The sequence below is a fragment of the Gorilla gorilla genome, chromosome 11 (genome assembly GCF_029281585.2).
Source record: "Gorilla gorilla gorilla isolate KB3781 chromosome 11, NHGRI_mGorGor1-v2.1_pri, whole genome shotgun sequence".
Taxonomy (NCBI): Eukaryota; Metazoa; Chordata; class Mammalia; order Primates; family Hominidae; genus Gorilla; species Gorilla gorilla.
This window is the reverse complement of record NC_073235.2, coordinates 101,731,810-101,756,537: the sequence shown is the minus strand read 5'-3', so window position 1 is coordinate 101,756,537 and position 24,728 is coordinate 101,731,810. Positions and strand designations below refer to the sequence as shown.

Here is a 24,728-nt window from a genome sequence, read left to right as displayed (position 1 = left end):
GGAAGAGGCTGCACAATGAGAACAGCTGGTGTTGCTGTCTTGGCTGATGCAGCAGAGATAATCAAATCTTGCCTTTTTTTGGGTAAAGGCAGAAGACACAGTGGAGAGTTAGACAAACAATGGCTTATGATATTATATGGGGTTTTTATAATGCGTGTCAGGAACTTTCCTTGGCTTACAAGTGATGATATAGAATTTGTTGAGGTTTGGGAATTATTTTTCACAAAGTCATTCGTGTTTATGCACCTCTTAAGAACATTTTTTTACTCTTTTGCAAGAGACATGATGTGGGACAGTTCTTGTTTTTAAAATTAGTGATGTAGCTTAGAAATGATGGGTTAGAAAGCTACTGGTAAAATATTTTGACATGAGTCAGTGAGCGATGTTGACAGCATCCTCTGTATTATTTTCATATAATCCATCATTATTTGCATTACATTTTCTTTCTCATGCAGTTGCAAGAGAGAGAACATCCGGATGCCAGATTTTGGAAGCAGGCATTTGCAGGTGTGACCCGACCAACTGCCTACCTTCCTGCAGGTGTGGCTGTGGTGGGAAGGTGATGGTTAAGAGGGCCTAGAGCCCGAGGTATTCAGAGATTGAGCAAATATACATTTCTTTACATTCTAGCCAAGGTTGTTGCTTCTATTTTGTGGAGTTATTGATAATTTTAAGAATATTTCCTCCCTAGAGAATTCAGTGTTGTTTACACCTAGACAATTTTTCTTTTTTAGAATTTGCTGTCCTGTAATGCATATTTGTTTATCTTCACTCTTAGCATGAAATGCTGCCCAGTTGGGTAATTTTAAAAAATTGTAGCTGACTGACACAAATTCCTTTTTCTGAGAACAGATGACTATAATCTTGCTAATCTTTTACAGAGAAACTGCAATTGAGAATATATTCTGTAGGCAGGGTGATACAATATCTAACAAGAGGAAAGATTCTTGGGCATTGGTATAACCACCTATGTGGTCAGGGGTTGGTTTTTAGAGTCAGACTGTTTCACTATCTCCCCAGGTTGGCAGGAACAATTTTGACAGAAAAAGATGTACTGCGATGGCACTGGACCGCAGTCAAGGCCCCCTCAGCTCCTCTGCACTCTGCAGGTTAATGCAAGCAACCTCCTCTCTCTCCAGGGCTGGCTGTGTGAACTGCTCCGCTGGAAGGAGAACCCAAGCCCAGAAAACCGCACCCTCTGGGAAAACCTCTGTACCATCCGTCGCTTCCTGAACCTTCCCCAGCATGAGAGGGATGTCATCTATGAGGAGGAGTCAAGGCATCACCACAGCGAACGCATGCAACACGTGGTCCAGCTTCCACCTGAGCCGGTGCAGGTCAGTGTCCCCGACCGCCGCACCCCACCTGAGCAGGGCTCTGTGTGCCAGCAGTAGCTGCTGAGGGTCCAAGTGGCACACACCACACCAACTTCTGTCAGAGGGTGTCTCATGCCAGGTCCCCAAGTACAGAAGACGCTGTCGTCACAGTGGGTACTGTGTGTATGTGTATGTGTGTGTGTGTGCATGTGCGTGCATGTGTGTGTGCGTGTGTGTGTGTGTATGTACACACAAAGAAAAATGACTGAGAAGTTGAATGCCAAAGACAGCTGCTTTCCTGAGATCATTTTACTTGTGGGATTGTAAAGCCAGAGCACTCACGGAGAATTAAATCTCTCGATCAGAAAACATGGTTTCCATCAGTTCATTTTCTATAAAAAACCTGTGAAGTAGTTTTGCATCCAAAATCCCTCAAAGAATGTTTGATTAGACTGAGGAAAAGAAATAGCCACATGACCTAGGGAATACCATTGAACTCAGCTGAACCTTGAGAGACAGATTGTGACAGATTCTTAGAATTTTAAGATGAGTTTTTGCTGTCTTTGGTTACATCTCATTTAGAAATCTGCCTTCCTTTGGATTGCGTGTTTTGTTGGCTTAGTTTTTGCTCTCATTGAGAGAAATAATATTGCTTTGCCATAGTAATTGAGTTTAACTACTGACACTTTCCATAATCTAAAATTAATTGCTTTCAAGAAGAAATATTAATTGAGGTTTCCAACGTTAGACCCCCTAGAGTTTGGCCCACAAATTGTTTGGTAGGCTATAAGATGGGCCTGCTGCCCAATACTCTCAATTTCAGCTGCCACCAAAGAGGACCCTTTGGCCTCTCTCTGAATCTCCTGGAGTAAGAAAAAGAAAGTTGAGACAGGAGTGCATATGTGCACATGTGTGTGCAGAATGGAAGAGGAGAAGATAAAGGGAGAGTGAGGCACGGTTTCTTGATAAAAATAGAGAGGAGTGGTGAGGGATGCAGTGAAACACCCCAACCTGAGGTTTCTGTCTCCTATCCCTTCCCTCCCCCCTCACGTGTTTGGGAGAGAAGCCAGAAGTTAACACATCTTTATGTCACTTTTCATCTAAATATCATCATCTCTGCCAGCGCTTTTGTGCTATGCTTTTGTGTTATCATTGGTCAGTTTCCAGGGCCAAAGTCGCAGAGTGAATTGCCCAAACTTAATAGTCTGGCAATTAGGCTTATGAATTTGTAGAGGCAGTCTCTTGCAATATCCACAGTGATCCCAGAGTTGGGGATGGGGGTGATGAGGGTAGCACATACTCACCCTTCAGGACCCATCCTCCCCTTTCCCTTCTTGGTCCTTTTCTGACCGAGGTCTCATCTACCACCAGGGCACCTTCCTTTAAATAATTAAACCCATGTACTCAGCCACACAGAGCAGTGGCTTTCAGACTTGGAGATTTAATTGAAATTAAAATTAAAGAGGGGCCCAATGTAGGCTTTCCAACCTTTTATTTTAGAAAATAAATTTATTTGAAAAGTTTTAGGGAAGCTCCTATTTATTATCAATATCATTTCATAACATACTCTTTGATATCAGACAGATTAATGAAATGGATAGCCTCAGACAAAAGATCATGTAAATGCTACAGTTCAGCCATGTGAAAATCTATCACTCCCCCAGCATCTCCACTGCTTTTTTTTTTCTCATTTTGATGTGAACTGGATTAGACTTCTATCTTGAACCAACACAAGGCCAAGGACTTGCTTCAGGGAACCACTGACATTTCATGGAATTTTTATTCAGGGCCTATCTTAGTTCAGTACAAATGAAGTAGAAATAAAACAGCAAGGAAAAAGCAATTTATTCCACATATTAATCACAGCTTATTTTAATCATAAGATGGTGATAAAGTTGGAAACTTAGAGAAATTTGAGATAAATGTAATAAAATGCATTGTTTGTTATAATTGAGGGCCTCCCTTCATCTGGATGGCAGCTCTTATACCATGCCTGTCTGTTTTTTGTCCATTAATTATCATCTCGTTGGGCCCTGTATTTAGGTAGCTAAAAATATATTCAACATAATATTTTGTCTTATAGTTGGCCAGTTTGAGTACAGTAAATCTTAGAAGCAGACAGCCAATTGATTTATGAGTTTTATTATCTTTTCTATTAGTATGTCAGAACTAGAGTATGCTGACAATATTTAATGGCTAAGCATGAATCTGTAATTTTTCTTTTCAGTTTTAAGCATCTTGTGGCTGTCAACATTAACTTCTGATATCACTAAGAGAAATGCACTTATTTTATAAAAGGTTATTCCCATCACTCAGATCTTAGCTAAAGAGTTTACAAATTAGGTAATTTTCTCTAAAGTGAATTTGCCTCAGCTGTTGACCTTGAGCCCATAACTACTGTGAAACTCATCAGCACATCACATTTCTTTAACGTTATGCCTATATCTGAGTGACACTGCTTTGCAACGTTGAATTTATGTCTGTCAGCAAAATACAAAGCTGTGGATTAATTGTTTATTACAGTCATAATATGAAAAGTGAAGAAAAATAACTGACACTAGACAGCAGAACTCCTGAGACTAAATTTGGCACAGCCTCTGTGACCTGGGGAGGGCTGTATTTAAAAACATACCAAGCTACTATAAAAAGGTCTGTAATTGTCCAAAAGCCAAGGACTCGGGGTTGGAATTCACTTGGGCCTTTCATATCAACTAAATTTTTAGCAAGATACAGTTACTTACCTGTTTTAGAAATCTTAAAAATTCATATGTAGGGTAATATTAATTTGGTGATGTTACATTTTTGTCTAATTAGATAGGAAATGTGCCATTATTAAATTGTTAACTATGGGTAAAATCAGTGATTATTAAGAGCTTCTGATATATGCAGCATATTAAAAAACACGTAAGTCCTCTTCACTTGTGGTCATGGAAGCGTGCCATTTAAATTTCTTTAGGTAATTAGGGTACAGTATTTCCAAATTTTTCATATATGGTAAAGATATGAGGCAGTGATTTCTGTGCATAATTACCCACCAGATTAATCTGTTGTATTAGGGTACATAGATGTACTGGAATAAAAAGAGGGAGCTTTGCATCACTCCTTCTCCATTTGGTGCTTTCTGTGATATTGAGAAGTCCCTTGGAGTCACAGCCTCTCTTCTTACAGAAGAGAGGAACTTTTTCTTACTGTTTGTGTGCAAATGGAGTTGACAAATGGATAGTTTTTTATTGTCTGCAGATGTGTTTCTGTTAAGCCCACAAAAGGTTTAGACATTTTAAGCCCTTGTTTTTTAACTTTTAAGCTCAGGGGTACATGTACAGGTTTATTACATAGGTAAACTTGTATCATGGGGGCCTGTTGTACAGATATTTCATCACCCAGGCATTAAGCCTAGTACCCATTAGTTATTTTTTCGGACCCTCCCCCACCTCCCACCTTTTATCCCCCTATCGGCCCCTCAAGTCCACATTTAAAAATTAGAAGATATCACATAAAATCTAGAAAGTCAGAAGATGTGATCCAAGCTCAGAGTTTTATGTGGCTGGAGCCAATGTCCTTTCTGCAGGGCACACACTTACTGTCCTGCTGCCCTGGTCCCTGTCTCCCCTCCTCTGAGTGTACATGCATATATAGCTGTCATTTGATTTCTTGAGGCATCTCTCCTGTCAGGTCACCTGACCACCTCATCAAAGCCACAAGTGCCTTTGCCCCATGGCTCCAATTTCTTTGATGGTAGCTATTACATGCTATTTATTTTTATATTAATTTATTATAATTTTATAATCCCAACAAAATTTTTTGCATGCTTAAGTGCATGTTTGATGGCATTTCTCTTCAGAGATGAAGCAAGGTTATAGTTGAGATCACGCTGGGCCTGAGCCATTGAGGGACGTTGTCAGCCTCAGAGACTCACCAGCCCTGGGAGAATGAGATGGTTCTTCCTTGGGAATTTGGATTTCTCCAGGTGTTGTGTAGCTTTGATGTCATATTGAATTATCTGGTTTATCCAGGTTTCTCTTTAGTATTCTCAGTCTCTTCAGAAACCCCGATTTAAGCTCCTGCTTTTGGAAGCTAGTTCTTCAGGATCTGAACACACTTCGTAAGCTAGATCCTGTCACATCATGAATCCACAGTTGGACCAGCATTGCCCCAGGGTGGTGAGGATTGGTTCCTGGGGAGCATAAATATCTTAGATTCACAGTGGTTTGTGGCCCTCCAAAGGAACTTGCTACATAAAGAGATAATATCTCTCTGGTATTAAAATTTCATAAAGAGGGGCCATGATTAGACAAAAATGCCCCAAAAACCTTCTGAGGGGATCAGTAGTGAAACACAAGTTGAGAAATACTAATCTACATAATGTTTCTAGTCCATGTGTAGACAGCACAGAGGAGAGACCTTGTAAGGCAAACCAAACCAAAGCATTTCATGAAAAAGAGGAAATAAATTCCATTTTTCACCCCGAAAGGTTGGAAACAAAAGTATTTCCTGTGGTTGTAGTGATTTTTCTCCCAATAGTTATTATAACCCAAGGCCCTGTGCTGAATAGATATTCTCAGCTTAGAATAAAACACTGGTTAGGTTAGGTTCATTACTACCAACTCCGTTTTACAATTGGAAAAACTGGAACAGAGACGTCAAGCCTTGCCTGAAGCCAGGGTTGCCAGCGGAATGAAAACACAGGCGATTTTGGCATCCAGTCTTTCCTCTGACCACACTTCCCTCATGCAGGAGAGAAGAAAGGACATTGCTCATGCTATGACTAGGTCATTGAGCGAGGGTGATTAGGGAGCACTTGCCAAATTGTTCCTCTCTGTGTCATTTGTGCTTTATTGTGTTTCCACCACACTGTTTCCATGGGTTATTTTGTAAGTTCAGGAATTCTGAGCTTGCTGCTGTGTGGTTTCCTGACAAGTACTTGTTTTAAAATTCCATGCCGTACATTGAATAAGAATGTGAGACCCGGTTAGTGACAGTCAGACACCAGCATTGTCTCTTGACTTGTCTGGGTTGCTTCTCAGGCGATTTTCAACATTTTCTAAGCCTCAGACTCCCTGTCATTGGTAGCGACCAATGATTCTCAACCAGGGGAGATTTTGCTTCCATGGGATATTTTGGCAATATCTGGAGTCATTTTTGGTTATTATAATTTGGGGGTGCTACTGGCATCTAGTGGATAGAGGTCAGGGATGCTGCCAAATATCCCACCATGCACAGGGCAACCCCCCAAAACAAAGACTTATGTGATCTACAATGCCAAGAGTGAAAGCTTGTGCCAGTAATTGCCTAACAGTGAAAGATAAAAAATCATTAGTATCTCTGAGACTGATTCTGAGTTTTGTCTGTTAAAAAACCCAGTAATAATAATGGTGACACTGCTGCTGCTTCTCCTTCATCTTCCTTCTTCCTCCTCCCCTGCCTCCTCCTTTTCCTTCTTCTCTGGCAGTAAGTAGCCTTTTTGAGAGCCAGGCTTTCAAAATGTGAGATTTTCACATGTCTTATCTTCTTCAGTTATTGTGAACAACCAAAGGGGTGGTTGGTTTTTATCTATTAATACTTTCACAGATGAGAAATTGAAGCTTAAAGAAGTTAAAGTAACTCGCTCAAAGTGAGAACTTAAATTCACATCTGTCTACCTTCAGAGTCTGACTTTTATCATGTGCTGGAAAGCACTGCTAACGTGCGACAGCCAGCATTCCCTGAATACTTACTATTAGCTGTCTGCTGTGATGCAGAGCTGTTTATGAGATCTTCATTTTTAACCATTCACTGAGCAGATCTAGTTCTGGGAGTTTTCTTATTTACAGAACACCTAATGCACTGAAACCCACAAATCATTGGTGTGATGTCAAAGAACTGATGTGACTGAAATTTTTACTTTTCATAGCTGCTTTGGCATTTTTGAGGTGGCTTCAGAATGTGCCTCTTATCGCTAATGTTCAAGGGCACTTCAGATTTACCTCTCAGCCCTGGGAATCTGACCCTGATTTTCTACTCCAGCTGCACAGACTGTATCTTGGTTTGTAAACTTGCTTCCTGAAGGACATCTTCCAGGGAAATAAATAAACTAATTAATCCATTAAGAATGTTTACAAATTCTCTTACCGGGTTACTAGAATTTTTCTTTCACCTTGGATTCATTCCAAGCTCCTATTCAAAGCCTACTGTGTGAATGTGGCTCCAGAGTTTTGAATCTCCACTCTAGTCCTGAGGAGAGATGCAAATGAACACTTGCATTTGTAATAAAATATTGTAGCAGTTGGGTAGAAGTAGGTCCTCACTTGGGAAAATGTTGGGAGTTCCTGACTGTCAGTGAGGCTGCACTAGCATTTTTCATGTTGATATTATGTTGTTCTGTATGTATTTATTCAACTTGAAGAACATCCTTGATTTATTATATTACTAGTTTTTCAACATGTCAAAAATTTTAAATTTGTCATTCAGGAATATAAAGAGATTTGAAAGTCATTTGTTATCAATTCTTTTTACTCTAGGAGACATATTTTCATCTTGGGTTTATCTTCCAAAGTGTACTGAACAGGTTTCCTTTAGTGATAATCACAAAGCTGAAGAAGTTCATTACAGTCAGTAGATTAGACATTAGCTATGGCTTTGTTTTACCTAGAGATTTTTAAAAACTCTAAGACACTGTACAATTTAAAAAGTAGGCAGGCAAAGTAGGCCAAAGAAATGTACAGTTTCTTAAAGTTGTTAAATTATTTTCTTTTACAAGACAAATTCCAGCTTAATAGTTGGAGACGTATTAAAAGAAATTGAGGATGCTAGAACTTCATGAAAATCCAGGTGTAGGGCTCTTGAGTATGGTTAGGTTTCTCTGAATCTGGAACTGGGAATTCAGCAGCTGCCATTTATGGATTCACCTTCTCCTTTGCCATCCTGAGCATAGTATTACCTCTTTCCCATGTCAACTTCTTTCCACTACAAGCTTTACTTCCAAGCATCATCTGATTTACCATCTTCTGTGTATCTCTGTCTACCTTGTAACTTCTGCATACTACTCATAGTGTCTGCATTATAATTCTGCCTCCTCCACACCTTGGCCTGCCCACGGTTCGTGCTCTACCTCATGACTTTTTACCATGCCTTTGTCAAACTCACTTTCTCTTGCATACTCCATATTTAAGTTCATCTAAGAGGGAAATTGACTGGTTAACCTTATCCTCCTGAAGGCTGACTTTCTTGGCATTCAATTTCCAATCAGTCATCTGAATGCCTAATTTGGAAGGCATTGCGTTTTGAAGAAAGAGCTTTGTTGGGCAAAATATTAGAATAACCTCAAGAAGATTGGGAAATAGAAAGCCACCTGGCCATAGATCACTTGTAGGTAACCTGTGAATGAGCTGTCTTTGGGCTGGAAAGTTAGGGCCTTTTAGTGGAACATGGCTTCTTGTACCCTGCAGTTACCAGGGTAGAAGAATACAGGTATGATTAACAAGTCTAGAACAAACCTTTCATTATCAAGAGAGATTCATATGACTTCTTTTTTAATGTAAAGTGCTGTGGGCATGCAAGTAGTAGGAAACCAATGCCTAAGGGAGATTTTCAGTTCCATGTGTGTCCAGAGTATTCTACCTTTTTATTCTATTGCAGCTTTTCTAACATTTATCATGTAGTCACATATGTTTAGTGACTTTCCTGTAGAAGCTGATAAATATTAAACATAAATTTTTATAGTATTCTCTTCTGGTTCTGCTAATGTATTTTTTTAAAGTCAGTTCAACATTTTACTAGGCTTATCATTTTAATTACTGAAGTTAGCTTTTCATTCATCATGGGGTGGTTCTAATATTTTTGCTAAGCAGAACTCCTCCTATGAGTGACTGGACCTCCATAACACACCGCCTTCCAAATTCAACATTCAGGGTTAGTTGCTGGTTGGAAGTGAAATGTCAAACAGCTGGGTTCCACTTCGCTCAGTCTTTTCCTGCCTTCTGAGAACACAGAGAACCCTGGTTTCTTGAGTAGCTTGTTCTTCCATTATTGCTATGTTTCTTTAAATAATAGTCTAATTTTTATATTCTGCATTTTTGAAAGGCAATGCAATTCCTGCACCTTACTCTCTTGGTTTTTAGATCCTAAAGTTGAGTAGAAGGCACTTTGTCCAATGCTCCCTATAGGTAAAGGGAATCACAGTCAGTTGTGTCATTTATATTGGTACAAAAAGTCTTCATGGATACAAGCCCAGTGCTCAGAAACCACTAAAATTGCTAATATATATTGTCTTTCTATTTTAATAGAATATTGAGATTTTTAAAGTTTTTAAAAAGTTTTGGGATAGCAAAGTACTCCTTAGACATGTTTTCATAGTTTTTTCCTTCTGGTGAGAGTAAATGAAGCCAGGTATAATATTAAACCTTTAGTGCCTTGACTTTTTTTTTTTTTTTTGACATTTTGGTAGGAAAATAAAACTAAACAGAATGCTTTTGAACATAAAGCTTCATTGGCTTTCTTTTTTAATATTGCTTTGGAATTTGTTAGGTGCTGGTTTTGCTGTTGCCGTATTGGTCAACTCAATGTTGCTATTTATCCCTTTCTCCTTCCCCTTCCACTTCCTTCCTTCTCCCTCCCTCCCTGCTCCCTCCCTCCTTCCCTCTCTCCTTTTACTTACTTAAAAATAAAATATGAAACACTCTTTACACCTAAAAGAAGGCAGTGGCTAGTACATTTTGTGAAAGGGCAAATTGATTAAATTGAGCAGCATAGAGCAATGAGAAAGACAGAGGCAAAATAAATAGAGACTAAGGTAGAAAGTGCATTAAAATGCATCCTTCTTTCCCTTCCCACCCGCAAAAAACAACAACAATAAATCTTAACTAAAATTGAGGTACTTGTAGATATTGATGTGTCATTGTTCTAGTCAAGTGCCTTGTCACATTTCATCTGTGAGAGGGCAAACCACATTCCTTTATACTTGTATAGATAGCTAGCAAAGTCTGGCTTTTGGAAAAAAATGACTAAATTTCATCGATAAGCCTGCTGTTAGGCTTCAAGTTATAGACCTGATTGAGAAGATGGGCCATTTTTATTCTCGCGTTTTTACTTATTCATTCAACAAATATTTGTGGAGTTTCTTGAATATGCCAAGTGTTATTCCAGGCACCACATATATAACAGTGAAAAAAACCAAAATTTCACATGTACATTGAGCAGTTTTCTCCTTTATTCAGAATGTATTTTTAAATAGACCTCCATTTTCCCTCTGGCTACCTTGCATTATTCTAAAATTCAGATTGTAAATTAGTGGAATCCATAGGTTCTATTTCTTCCTCTGTTCCTGACCGTGGGTGACATCTTTCTGCTTCTGTTTTTCTAGCTGTTTCTAGAATGGACAGGTAATATCTCTGAAACATGTTAAGCCTCTCAGTGATGAGATTACCTTAAAAGAACAAAGTGTGGCTATTTGAAGGTATCAAACCAAACAGACCTTCTGAATCTATTCTATAGAGTCTAAAGTGATTTACATAGCTCTACAAAGAATGGCATCTGTTGATTAATGATCAAGTGGCATTTTAAAAAATAGTTTTGATGGAAAACAGATAGATAATAAGTGTGTCCACTCCAACCCTAATTTCTCCCTGACCACACAGATAAACACTTCTCTTTTTATGTCCTGCTCATATTTATTCTCTCCAGCCAGAATGACTTCTCCAAGTTAGCAACCTTATTTACTTGGTACTGAGGTATGGGCTAATTCATTGTTAGTACATGAACCAAACCACCTGGCTCATTTGGTGTGCCTTTAATAAAGCTGTGGTCCTTGGAAGGTTAGGTGTGTGAACTAGTCCCTCTTAATAATGAGCTCTTATGGCAGAAAGTCACATGCTGTTCTAGGAAGATGGGAGCCTTCTTCACATTTTCTGTTTCAATTTTCTACCAGAGTGCTTCTCATTGATAATTGTTGATTTCAAAAATATTCATCGTCATTGCAGAAGAAACAGAAAAGAACATCTGCAGAAAAGGGCTTCCCCACCTGGGTAGATGAAATTCTCATTATTTCACTCTGTTTGGTCAGTGCACTTGTTTCACATACTTTGATTTGGGCCCAATCACTCACACAAGGTCATAAATCTAGGAGGTAATTAACAGTTGAAATAGGGGATGAAGGTAGCTTAAGAAGCTCAATCCCAGTTGCGTTTCTGAGAATACAAGCCTACATGCTGGGGATCTGGACTTAACAAACTCGATCTACAAATACATACTAATACGTCATTGTTAAAGCATTTTGGACTGTCTTACTTAAAAAATATTTCAGTACAATGTAAAACGTCCAAATGGAAATATAATTTATTTTAACCTCCATTTCTTCTTTTTTAAAAAATACTTAAGTAGTATAAGTTGTCAAAGAGCTTATTCAAGTAGACTGAAACATTATCTCTGCTGGAAGCATGGCGAGGTGTTTGGATAGAGAGGAAAGGCCACTGGACCTTCAGAAGATCTGGGTTTGAATTCTAGGACCATCACTGGAATTGGAGCTCTGATGTTGTAGAGGCTGCTTAAAATTTCTGAAACTAATTTGCGAGAATAATCCCAAATTGTTGGGGTTATTTGAAGTTTATATGAGATGGTGATTGCTTAGAAGGCACCTGAGAAAGGTTAGTAGCTTCTGAGCGTTATTAGTATTAATCTTAAGGATAAAGGGGATAATTCTTACTGAAAAGAGCACAGAATTGAATCAAGGATGGTGTCAGCATAGAATTTTATATTCAGCAAGATAACGGGAGCATGCCTGGCCTCTATTGTTTGCATGTAGTACAATTGTTTTAAGACAGATTTAGAGACTCAGCTGTCTGGTTTCATATGGCCTTCCTACATTTTAAGCTTTTTTAAAAGTCATTGTAACTTATTTAAAAGATAAGTGAGAACTTTTCTTCTCAGCTGTGAATGAAATCCTTCTGTAGAGCATAATAAAATGCCATTGGGTATGACAAAAGTTGGTTAGTGCTTTGTTTTTTTTTTTTAAGCTTAAAAAGCAAAAAGGCTACTTTCAGCCTCTGTATCATCTCTGAGACTTCTGCTGTCCTTGCTACCCATTAGCATCCACAAAGTTGTGAAAGAGCCATGTAGTGATGATGTTTGAGACTCTTTGGTGCAGTATTAAATAGGCATCTCCCCCATTAGCAGATCTGTGCTGGCCTTGGTGGACTCAAACAAGGGAAAATAAATATTCTCTGGTGTTGAGTTCCTCAGAGACTACCAGGAAGATGAATTCAGGCTACCAGAAGATGAATTAGGATATGAAGTGACAAGTAGAGTGAAGATGCAGAACTTGCTGTGATCCCAGGACTCCCTTCAGTGGAACCTCTGTGCTGAGAATACTAATGGCCTATTTTCACATGTATGACTCTTCCGGGAATGACCACCTGGAATTCTACCTCTTTCCCTCCCATGTATGCAGGTAAACAGGAGTGGACTTACATACACTAGTGTCATTGTAGAAGGAATATAGGATAAGCTCTAATTTACTCAAACCAAACAAAAACAAAAAAGTAAAACATTTGCAAATTTTACTATTTTAACTATTGATGGCAACAAATTATTTGAAGTGTAGTTCACAACAAACACGTAATAAGTCATGGCTTTATAAATGAAAGCCACAGGGCAATGAATATAACCATTTAATTTTAATTTTAAAAAATCGTATCTTGCTTATATAATAGAAACAAACACAAACGCTTCCTTTGAAATTAGAGTTTTCTGATTATAAACTTTGAAGTGCATTTAAAATAGATGACTGGGATTTAAGTCTAAGTGTAGTATGGCTTTAAGGTTAAAAAGTTTCCAAATATTTAAAATTTTTCTATATGATTATTGCCCCCCACACTGAGGATTTCTGTGTGTTGTTTCAGAGGCCAGAGCATCTTATAAAGAATAAATATTACTCTCTATTTCTAGTTTCAATGAACCTTTGACCCAATAAGAGAAAAGATGACATGGTAAAGAAAAGGGCACTGTAAGTGACATAGAGTCTAGTCCTAGGGCTGAGTGTGTGACCTTGGATGAGGCATTTCACTCTGAATTTCCATCTACTGTTTTGTTTTCTTTTGTTTGTTTGTTTGAGACAGGGTCTTACTCTGGTTGCTCAGGCTGGAGTGAAGTGGCACAATCATGGCTCATAGCAGCCTTTACCTCCTGGGCTCAGGGGATTCTCTCTTCTTCTACCTCAGCCTCCAAGGTAGCTGGGACTACAGGTGCACACTACCATGCCTAGCTAATTTCTTGTATTTTTAGTAGAGATGTGGTTTCACCATGTTGCCCAGGCTGGTCTCGAACTCCTGGACTCAAGCAGTCTACCTGCCTCGGCCTCCCAAAGTGCTGGGATTACAGGTGTGAGCCACTGCGCCTGGACTCCATCTACTGTTTTCTAAATTATTACAACATGAATTAGGTGATTGCAGAGACCCCTTTTATCTAAAACTCATACTGTGAGTTGGCTCATCCATTTCTAATTTCCATTTGAGTATTTTAATGAGGGTGTAAAATATAAACAACAACAACAAAACAAAACAAAAACACATTGCTCCTGGGAGGTTCAAATGCATTTTGGAAAAACAAATTAGCAACACTATAACAGATTATGAACATCTTATATTGGACTCAGAGACCCAGTTGATTTTCTTATGACTGATAGTTTTGGCAATTGCAAGAGAAAGCCAGCCACTGAGTTTTAAACTGTCATAACCAAACCTACCTACTGTGGCTTCTCAGCTGTTTCTGTTTAGTGTGGAAATCTAATGTAGCTGCAAACTACTGCTGATTTTTATTAAGTTGAAGTCTGGAACTTCCCCTTGTAATGATAGAAAAGCACACTTTCAATTAAAGGAAAACTGCCAAAGTTCTGAAATTCATTTATTTTATTATTACTTGGTTTGACCCTAGAAATGGGAGATCAAGCAAACTAGATAGGTTTGACAGTTCTAAGGTCAGAAGTTCAATTTCCTCACAAGTTGTTTCCAGATCAAATTCACTGCAAATCATATAACCCTTCACCTTTTGATATAGAATATTTTATGGAATTGTGGATCACATTGGGGTCATCCTAATAATCACTTTGGGGCTGGGAAAATGACAGGTAAGTCAGGCCAGGCAAAGGGATTCAGTGAGCAAGTCTGGGAAGCAGTATGTGGCTTGTCAGAGGAGGAACATGGTCTTGCTTCTCTATAGTAGAGTCAGAGTATGCTGGAGAAAGCCTACTCTGGCTTGCAGAAGCGAATTGTTAAATTTTTAGAATTTCAAAAGCTGGTTGTTATACCATTGGCAGCATGAAACTGGCCGTGGTGGGATTATTCACACTACAAAAACTGGTGGATTATCCAATTGGGGCTTTTTTTTTTTTTCTTTAGAGACCCAGTTGTTAAATATTTGCCAGTGAAACACTGAGTAGACTCCAGTTAACTTTTTTATTTCAAGCTCTTTGGCCATCCATGTATTATTTATTTTTTATAAACAAAACTTGCTGAAAACAATTGTATGAAAGAAAAGTCAGGTGTTTCCAGAACTGATTGTCTGATTGGTAATACAGCTCATTTGATCATCCAGATAACAAAAATGTTTATTTAAATAGCAGTTGTTCCTACTCTTTCCTTGTCATGCTTTTCTTTAGTTTAAATTTATTTCTTCATGTTCAAACATGTTTATCTTTGTATTTCTTTCTTATGCAGTGTACAAAGCTCACTTGAGTATCTGGTTGGATCAACTTTATAGAATCTGTAGCATAATGAGTCCATAATTTGTGATTTCCTAGTGCCAAACACCCAAGATATTTGAGGACTCTAGGTAGAAAACAGGAACAAATTAACAGTTATTTTTTAGATATGATAAACTCAAACAGTGCACCTCAAAATTAAGAGTCAATTTTTTTAAAAAAAGTAAATTAGGGAGCTAAAATCTATGATGTGAACTCTTAAAGATGAATATATGTGAATATGGAAAGGTATTCCTGTTTCTGTTATGATCAAAATGAGCAGAAGGTGCTCAAGTGAGCATGTACTGCATAAGTGCAGTATTCACATGCAATGATTTTTTTTAAGTATAGTGTTTTGCATTTCGTATTTTTTTGACAATGCATGTCAATAGTTGTACTCAAAAGTGTGGTAAGAGAAGACTGGCAAGGAATTGTGGTGGGCCAATGTCAAATATTTCCATGTGGTGTAATTTAGGGCTATACTTTTGAGAGGAACTCTTATTTGGGTGCATCATGGGAAATGAAAACCTCCCAAGGAGACAGGGGCTAAAATAGTTAAACAGCATGCCTGGTAAGTTAACATAGTAATGAAAGGAAAGAACCAAATTAACTGATTCTTTGGTTGTATAACATAACCTGGATCAAATGCATCAGGATGGTCTGTCAGTTGACAATTCTTCAATAGCTCTTCATATTAGAACTACTGATTTACCAGGAGAGAAGAAATTTTCTTGTCATTTTGTTGATAAGAAATCAACCAGTTTGAGTTCCTAATACAGATGTAGTAGAGGTGGCATGCTGTATTTTGATGATCTCTATATATTTGTATATATGAAGCAGAGTAGTACTTTATACCATATGAACATGTAACTGTCATCTGTGTTCTGTGTTGCCATTCCTCACATATAGAACGTGTATGTAATCAGTTTCTATTTCATGTCATATTCATCTGCATTTGCAGCATTTCAAAGATTAGTCGGAAACATCTTGGCAGAAATGGGAAATGCAGAGTTACTTATAAATTCCAGAACTACAAAGACACAGATCAAACATATGATATTAATAACTAGTTGGGGGGGAGCATTAAAAATTAGATTATTTAGAAAGTTGAAAGTATTTGTGATCATTTTTCTCTTCTTGAAAGGAAATAGATGCTGAGTTTTGTGTTTTGTTTTGTTTTTTTCTCCCACCCTCACATTTCCTTTCTCCCCCTTTTTCATGTTTTGAATTAAAAGCTAAAGAAAGGCTGAAAGGGTGTATATATAACTGCAAGAAGGATGTGGTAAATCATGGCAGTGGTTTGTGATCTCACAGACATGGTGGTGTCAGAGACTGAATACCAAAAGCGAATCCTCAGCTTCCAATGGATTTACTTGAAATCCTTCACCCTTGTAGCATATCATGGGTAATAGCATATCATGGATAATTACATTTTTACAAACGGTAGAGAAAATCATTTTGACACACACATAGTATTTTCCAGCCAGACCAGCTTTTCAATCTTTTACAGCTTTCATGCATTAAGGCTCATATTTTCTTTGTTTATTTAAAAAATATTATCATTAATAATAGGTTTGTTCTGTGGTCAACTTCTGAATAGAAAATACTAAGAAAGACCCCTTTTCTTCCTGTTGCCCCCAAGTCAAACATTCGATACCTTTTCCTTTGTAGAAGTTTGGGCTACTCGTGTTTTTGATTAAGGAAAGTTATGACAACCAAATTTTCATGGAGATTTTTAAGAGCTTTGGTCATTTTTCAGCTTATTGCTATGTATAATGGAATGAATTATGTTTGGTGGCAAATCACTAGAAAAAAAGAAAACAGGAGAAAAACTCACAGGAGAAATACTGTCATTGATTTCTTTGCTACCATACTACTGTCCAATAAAGTGAATTCTGGCTGCATGAACCTAGAAAAGGCTGTTCCCACTAGCCATTCACCTGCATCAAAATTCCAGGGAACAGAAAAAAATTGGGGGACAATATTCTCTTTTCTTAACCCTTTCTGATCAAATGTGGTATTTCATTTTGAAAATGAGATTAATTCCCCTAAGGCTTTTGAAACTTTAATAATACACAATAAATAAAATCATATCTAATAACTCAACAGTTTCATTTGGCACCATCATCTAGATGTACTGCAACTGCGGAAACATAAATACTTGCAGGCTTCAAAAGCCCCATTTCTATTTGCTAAATAAACTTGGCTGGCTTAAAATTCCTCTGTGTACCATCATTAATACAATCTGCTTTGACAGCATTTAATTAAAGTGCTTTTTCTCTATTAAATTCATTAAAAGTTCTCCCCCACTCCCCAATGTATAACTGCTTTCCGGATGCTGAGTGGCAAGGACCTATAAGCCTCGCTTTAAATAACTTCTCATTTCTCTTTGTAAAGTGTTTATTACATTCAATTTAGAAACTGTTAAATATGGCTTAGAAAGGAAGTCAGATTCCAAGACATGTTCTCTATCCCTTTAGCCATCTCTTTAAAAACAAATGTTAGTTTAACTCATCTGAATAAGCATTTATTATCTGCATATTTTTCTTATACTCTGTCAACACTACTAGACATTTAAACTGGGAGGTAATAAAGATATGATTTCCACATCAGGGTTGGGGAATTTGCATTAGTTCTAAGCAGGTACATGGCTTGAATACGTTTGCCTGCCCAGATTCGGGGAGAGTAAGCATAGCAGTCTAGTATTAATAGGTTATTGACAGTTTAATGTCTTGGCACCTACTTAGCCCATGAAGTATAATAACCAGGAAGCTGTCTGATATGAAGGCCATCAATAGCATTTTCAATCAAAACCTTTCAGTTAATTGCTGGTTGACCTTAGAGATTTCCTTTAGGCAATAGCATTCTTAGTTTAGACCAAAAGGACCATATTGATTTGTAGAGTTTATTCAGAGATGATTATTTAATACCCGTTGCTCCACTATGTGTGGTAAATTTTGCCTTTTCTCTTTCTGCCCTATGAAGTGTTTTTTTTTTTAGCATTGCTTTTCACAAATATTCTTTTTACCAGCTCTACTTTCAAAATATCTCATTAAATCTGTTCTCTTCTCAGAAATAGAAAGTTTGGAATCTTGAGGGTACCCTTAATCAAGTGGTTTTTGTTTGTTTGTTTTTGTTTTTATTTTTATTTATTTATTTTTTTGAGACAGAGTCTTGCTCTGTCCCCCAGGCTGGAGTGCAGTGGCGTGATCTTGGCTCATTGCAACCTCCGCCTCCCAGTTTAAGTGATTCTCCTGCCTCAGCCTCCCTAGTAGCTGGGATTTAGGCGTGTGCCACCATGCCTGGCTAATTTTTGTATTTTTAGTAGTGACTAGGTTTCGCTACGCTGGCCAGGCTGGTCTCAAACTCCTGACCTCAGGTGATCCACCCGCCTCGGCCTCCCAGAGTGCTGGGATTACAGATGTGAGCTACTGCACCTGGCCTACTCAAGTGTTTTAATATGATAATAGAGGTTTGATAGAACTCGTTGCTCAGCATGGAATTATAATTCCAATAGAGACCCTGACAAAGCTAAAAACTGTACTCTCAGTAAGGGTAATTATATAATGTCTTAAAAGCACCGTACCCTAAAAAAATGTTGTTTAATGCCAAAATGCTTTTTGATTTCTGCAAGTATAAATGAAATGGCTTATATTTGGCCTCCAGATTTTCTTAACTTCCATTATTTATTTAGTTTCAGATGCATATTTTTAGAAGCAAATTTTGATAAAGTCTAAGTAAGCTACGAAGACAGGCAAAAAGCAGTAAAGACAGTTTGTGGCTCTAACTTGAAACCATTCTCTTTGCTTACTTTGGAATATGTGGTGTTGGAACTATAGAGGTTAAATCAAAGTGGGGGCAAAAAAATATATACATTGAATTAATTTTGTTACTTTTTTTCTTTGTTGTTTCTTCAGAAAGTCTCTCTTTGTTCATTCTGTTCCAAAGAAAATCATTCTGGCATTTAATATTTGTTTTGGACAAGACATTCAGTGTTTTCTATAGTATTTTGTATATAGGCAATATTCTTTCATATTTTGCTCAGTTGAGAGCCATTGACAATTCAGAATTTTATTGTGATACATATGATCCATTTTTTAACAAATACTTCTGGCTTTTATAAATTCTGCATTGTTTTTAAAGGTTTCCTTTGTTTGTCTTATATGGATTCTCTCATTTTTATTTGTTGTTTTGCTGTTTTGCCTCCAGCAACTTTTCTTGTCATGGAAGCTGTCTGCTGCAGGCCCTTTAAGTTCTAGTGATAGTAGAAATATTTCTGCAGATTGGGGAGGGAGAGAGAGAAGCAAACTGATGAATATGTCAGTTTTTATCCCTGAGAATAGGAATATCCTAAATATTTCTTGAGTGTTAATAATTTTCAATCAGATTTTTTTTGGGAATTAAAGAACTGTGTGAGTCAGTATGGTATTTATTAACCTATGGTATTTATTAACCTGTATACAAAGTGTATGTGTGCATGTATCAAATTATTATAAACTATGATAACTCAGCTCTTTTCGGTAATAAGTGTATTTTTAGTGAGTGCCTACATAGACTTAATACTTCATTTCCCCTTAGGACTATTAGATGTGTTGTAAGTTTAAGGATGACTTTCAGTCTGTGTAATATGGCTATTGCCTGTGTAGACGTATATATTCATTCAAAGCACAGTGCCTTGACATTGTGCTAAGTTTAGAGTATGTGGAGGTGAATATAACACAGAATCTACCCTTAAGGAGCCCAGAGATCAGTGGAGAGGCAGATATGAGAGCAGATAGCTATAATACAGCGTATAAGTAAGAGAAAGAAAAGCACAAAAGGGGCACGCCTGCCCCAAACCTGGTGAGTTGGAGAACTCAGAAGGCTTCCAAGGAGTAGTGCTGCTCATGGCCCTTACAGATTCATCATCAGAGGTTTCCAAGAAAGGGTGACACAGCATGAGTCTGGGGGCTCCAGTGTAGAGTTGTTGGAGCACAGCCTGCAAGGCAGGGGCTGGGGAGCAAGGACCAGCAGGGGCTCAGGCTGCAGTGAGGTTACGGGGCCTTCTTGTACACAGAAGAGGCCTAGACCACCTGAAGGCCACTGAGGGCCTTTAGCAAGATGTTCGGTTGGCTGTGACAGGGAGGCCTGTTGGGAGGAAGTCAGAGTAATTCAGGCAAGAGATTATAAGAGTCTGAATTACAGCAATGGGAGTACATCTGGAGAAGGGAAAATTAATCCAAGAACTGTTTAAAAGGAATAATCAGCAACACGTGGGATCAACTAGATGTGGAGTTTCAGTTGAGGGGAAGGAGTCAGTGAGAACTCTCAGATCTTGGCTGGAGCAACCTGGGGGGTTGGTCTTGGAGCACCAATCAAGAGCGTTAACGATTAATTCCCTGCTAATGTCATTTGTAAGTATGTTTGTTTTGTACTGAGTTCTCAGCTATTAAATTAAATCCACCCCGAAGCGTATTCACATTTGAAAGTATAATAACTTGACAGTTCCAGTTTCTGAAGACGACCTACACAGGGTAAGCAAATATGCTCAGAAAAGCCAAGGAAACGTTGTGTGGAGACACAATTGGACTTGTTTTGTGAATCTGAGTAGATAAGGATGCTGAATGGCCTTGTGGGAGTAGCATGGTCCTCTGCTGCTCGGAGACTGGAATCTTGCTTGTGAGAAAAGGAGTTACTAGTCCGGTTACTTTGCCCCAGGGAATTAGGAACTGAGATTTCTCTTCCCAGTGACCATCCTTGGACCCCTGGGAAAAGGAGACTCATTTTCTTGAGAAAGCCGTGATCTATACAAGAGTGCCTGTCCTTGTTGGCTTTTCACTTCTCACCCGATATACTTGCCACAAAGTTGAGAAGCAAAAGTCTATCCATACCTGGTTTCAGGTAGTAAGATCATTAATGTGGAGGATACAAAACCAATATTCCCATAATGAATTAAAAGTGGTTTAGAATGGAAAAGCCTACCCTAGAATTAAAAGCCTAAACTTTTGGGAAGTTTCTACCTCACATATTTAATTTTTCCATATTATTTTCCTCTTGCAAGAAAATAATACCAAGAAAGTCAGTCTCTGATGAAATTAAATGAAGTTGAAAACTAAAGGCTATGTTTGATAAGCTCTCACTTGATACCTTTTAAGAGCTAAGCCACCAGGAATCTTTGCTGCCTCTCCCTAGAGATCAATGGCCTCTGCCTCATGGTTTGAGGCGAAAACCCTTCTTTGATCATTTGACTTTGTTTACCCAGTTTGGACTTTTGGGTATAATAAACTATAATATGTCAGTGGTGTGGTAATGCTAGATTTTTTTTTTCTTTTACCAGAGTGGTTGATTATAATGCACTCCTTAAGATTTGCTTTCTATAAAAGGAATATTTGTACTTTTATGTGTTTGATTCACACAGTGCAGTTTTCTCAAGTCCTGTTATTAAGTGGTTACATTCAGAAAGCAAAAAATATGCTGAGGTAGTATTTTCTTGGTGAACATCTAATATTTTCACTAACCATAACTGTCAGATTGTTCTGACTTCTGAGTACCCCAACTGTAAAAATTATACAGAAAATGTGGCCTAATGTGGGATTCTAAATAGCCTCATGTGAGGCTTCAAACACATGGATTACCTTCTTTCATCTCTTTCCCCTGAAGTAAAGCATCTCTTCCAAACATGCTTTCTCCTTAAATAATTGAAACCCTATCTTTTAAGAAGCTGTAAAACACTTCAGTTGTGATGTCACTAGTGCCATTGCAGTTATGGGGATTTTAAATCCTAAACTGGTTCTTGGCTGAGGTTTGTCAGGAAGGGTCTCTCTTTATGTGCTAGCAAATTTTGATGAAACTAGGTATTTGCTTTGTAAAAATGGTACACACAGATAGAAATGTAAAAATCTCTTTATAACCCACTCTAAATGGACATTTGGGAGAGAAACTTCCCCATAAAGTATTCTAATTTTTCCTAACATTTGTGTTGTTTTCACTTTTAATTCCAAACTTGAAATATTGAATAATAGCCTCTGTCATTTATAGTGTTATTCTTAGAGTCTAGTAGATTTTAGTTGAAGATGTTTATTCACACTAAAAGAAATTTGTGCTAAAAACTTAAATTGAAACAGAATATAATTTTGTATTTTTCTCCATTAGCTAGCTAAACAGCAGTAAGCATATATTTGTTACATGTTAGACTCGGGGGTATGTGATTTTGGAGTCAGAGCTCAATTTTGTATATTTGTTTCTTCCTCTGAAGAATAAATGCAATAGTACCTGCCAATATTGTGAGATTATTTCATTCTTTTTAAGAAGTAAGAAAAACAAAAGATGATAAAGAGCTTTGAAAATAATTACAGGATTTAAATAATTACAGAAATTTGATATACAACCATGGAGTCATAGTAAATAATCTATGTGTAAATCAGTAATAGTAATGCTTTATTTCAGTGAAGCTTACATAATTTATTGAGATCCTATGACTGAAAGTATACATAGATAATCTCCCCCCCACCACACCCCTCCATATTATCCTTGTTTCTAAATCATCCTATTCTAAATAGGTGTTTTCAATTTATATTTTTCATCACTAGATTTATAAATACTATGAAGGGATTTGGAAATGGTTTGAATTCTGACTCTTTGGTGCTTTACCTTAGGAATCATTATTTAAGTCTTCATTGACAATTCTTGGCTGACTGAGTGATGTCTCTTCTTATTAAATGTATCTATTCTTTTCCTTCATATATCTTAAAACATTTCCATTTAAAAGGAATCAAAACTCTGCTCTGGTTAAATTTACTGGATGAAATGTATTTATCTGAAGTGGTCTCTATTCTATTATTTTAAGCTTACCTTGAATCTGTTTTAAAACAAGTTTCGAAGCTCACAAATCATGTGTCACTGGCATTGATGAAGTTATTTTCATTTGGGTCACATTTTTACTTCACTTGAGAATTATTTAGCCAGCTGGATTAACTATTTAAGCATTCTGATGGATCATGCTTAATCTGAACCCTTTGCACATCTTTCTTTCTTAGCCTTTTGCCATTGCTGAAGTATTAGAAATTTCCAGGTTGGTTCTTTTAATATCATTGGGATCGTGTGGTACCAAGTCATCCTAACCTTTCATCTTCCTCATTTAGTTACCTGGTTATGTTTAACTTAAGAGTATCTTCTTTCATGTATGCTGGTGCAAAAGCCACTTTTTTTTGCAATTATACCCATGAAGCAAGTCACACATTTATTTAAAAATCAGAATCCTAGAGGTAACTGTTACCCTGCTCATTTCCATCTTACTCTTTATTCGTTTTAACCAGATGTAAGGTCTTTAAAGACACTTTAATCTGTGCCTTGAATTGGGTCTTCAAGAGATAGGCCTTTCCTGTGAATTTTTAGGCTAGGTTTTATGTTCTGAGAATACTTTGTGAAGAGTGGTGGAGGAGTGTTGGAACAGGGAGAAATTAGTGCTTATGGATGTCAGGCAAGTGAGGGTGTGGTGGGTGGGCTGGGGATGGTATCTCCCAGGCATAAGGACACATGGTCATAGCCCGGACTGTCCTAAAGGGTCCGGTCTTCCCAAGTCTTCTCATGGATTGTGTTTGTTGTTTTTGTGGAATGGTTTTGGTCATGTTAGCCCTAGATGATCAAATAAACCTGTTTCTCAGATGGTGCTGATTAAGGGAAAGGTATAATTGCCACTAGGTACATCATGTGTCCATGCTTTTCCTCAGGTTCTAACTGGAGAATGGATTGTTTTCTATACTCTCTTCATCTATTTGATATAGTTCCTCATCTCCTTATATTGAAGAAGCATTTCACTCAGCCACCTACCTCTTCAGTATTTGCAGATTCTGGCCACTCCCAGCAATCAGATTAATGACTGTGATACTTTTTTTTTCCCCCAAACTATACCAAAGCTGTTGGTATAGTTGTTCTCAATTTATAACCAAAGAGGAAATGATATAAGCCAAAGGCTGTTTTAAGAACCGTGCTTCCTCCAAAACCCAAGTTTAACAGCTTATTGTGTCACAATATTTTTATGCTTTTATCTTTGACCAAAGTGTTTATTTTGAGAAACAATTATTAAACTGCATTAAAAACATACACAGTGTTCCAGTAGTATCTTGGTTACAATATTTAAAAAAAAAAAAAAAAACAGACTAAGGCTGGATGAAATTGAACACATATTTCCATGTCAGACTTCCTACCATTTTGCTTGTTTGTATTGATTTCTCTTGACATGGTCTTCTTTTATTGACCGCCACTTTTTTTTTTCTTATTCTCTTTCTCTCTCTCTCTCTCTCTTTTTTTTTAAATCCCTCTCCTATAGCTGTATGTGCTAAGAGCAATTGTAAAAGAGAACCAACTTATATTAAATCTGCCTGGAGTCAAAATGTAATCTAACACCTGTAGTCTGCAATTTGTCATCACTTCATGGATACTTTTTTTTTTTAATAACAGATTTCCTGAGTTTTGACCTTAGGATACTGTGTAATCCAAATAAAGCAACAAAGCTAAACCATGGTTTTTTAATAAGTCCTATAATGTTAGGATGTGAAATTACAATCATAAGAGCCAACTTAAGTAACATCATTTGAAGTTAGAAATAGTGCTGAGTTGTGTATCTAGGAGAATATGTTTTGCCTGTGAAAATGTCTTTGTGTGATAAAGTCAAGAGACAAATCATAATGTATGTGTAATTTCTCCTACACTCTTTCCCTAAGGCTTTC

At 37.5% G+C, this 24,728-nt stretch overlaps 1 protein-coding gene across 3 annotated transcripts in view; it reads left to right on the top strand.

The window, feature by feature from the left end:
• SATB2 (SATB homeobox 2) overlaps positions 1–24,728 on the top strand; it is a 193,549-nt gene that overhangs the window by 152,975 nt on the left and 15,846 nt on the right. For all 3 annotated transcript variants that reach the window (XM_063695071.1, XM_019022740.4, XM_063695070.1), the window contains one exon: positions 1,140–1,337. In XM_063695071.1, coding sequence (XP_063551141.1) covers positions 1,140–1,337 — 198 coding nt within the window. The remainder of the gene's footprint in view (positions 1–1,139; positions 1,338–24,728) is intronic.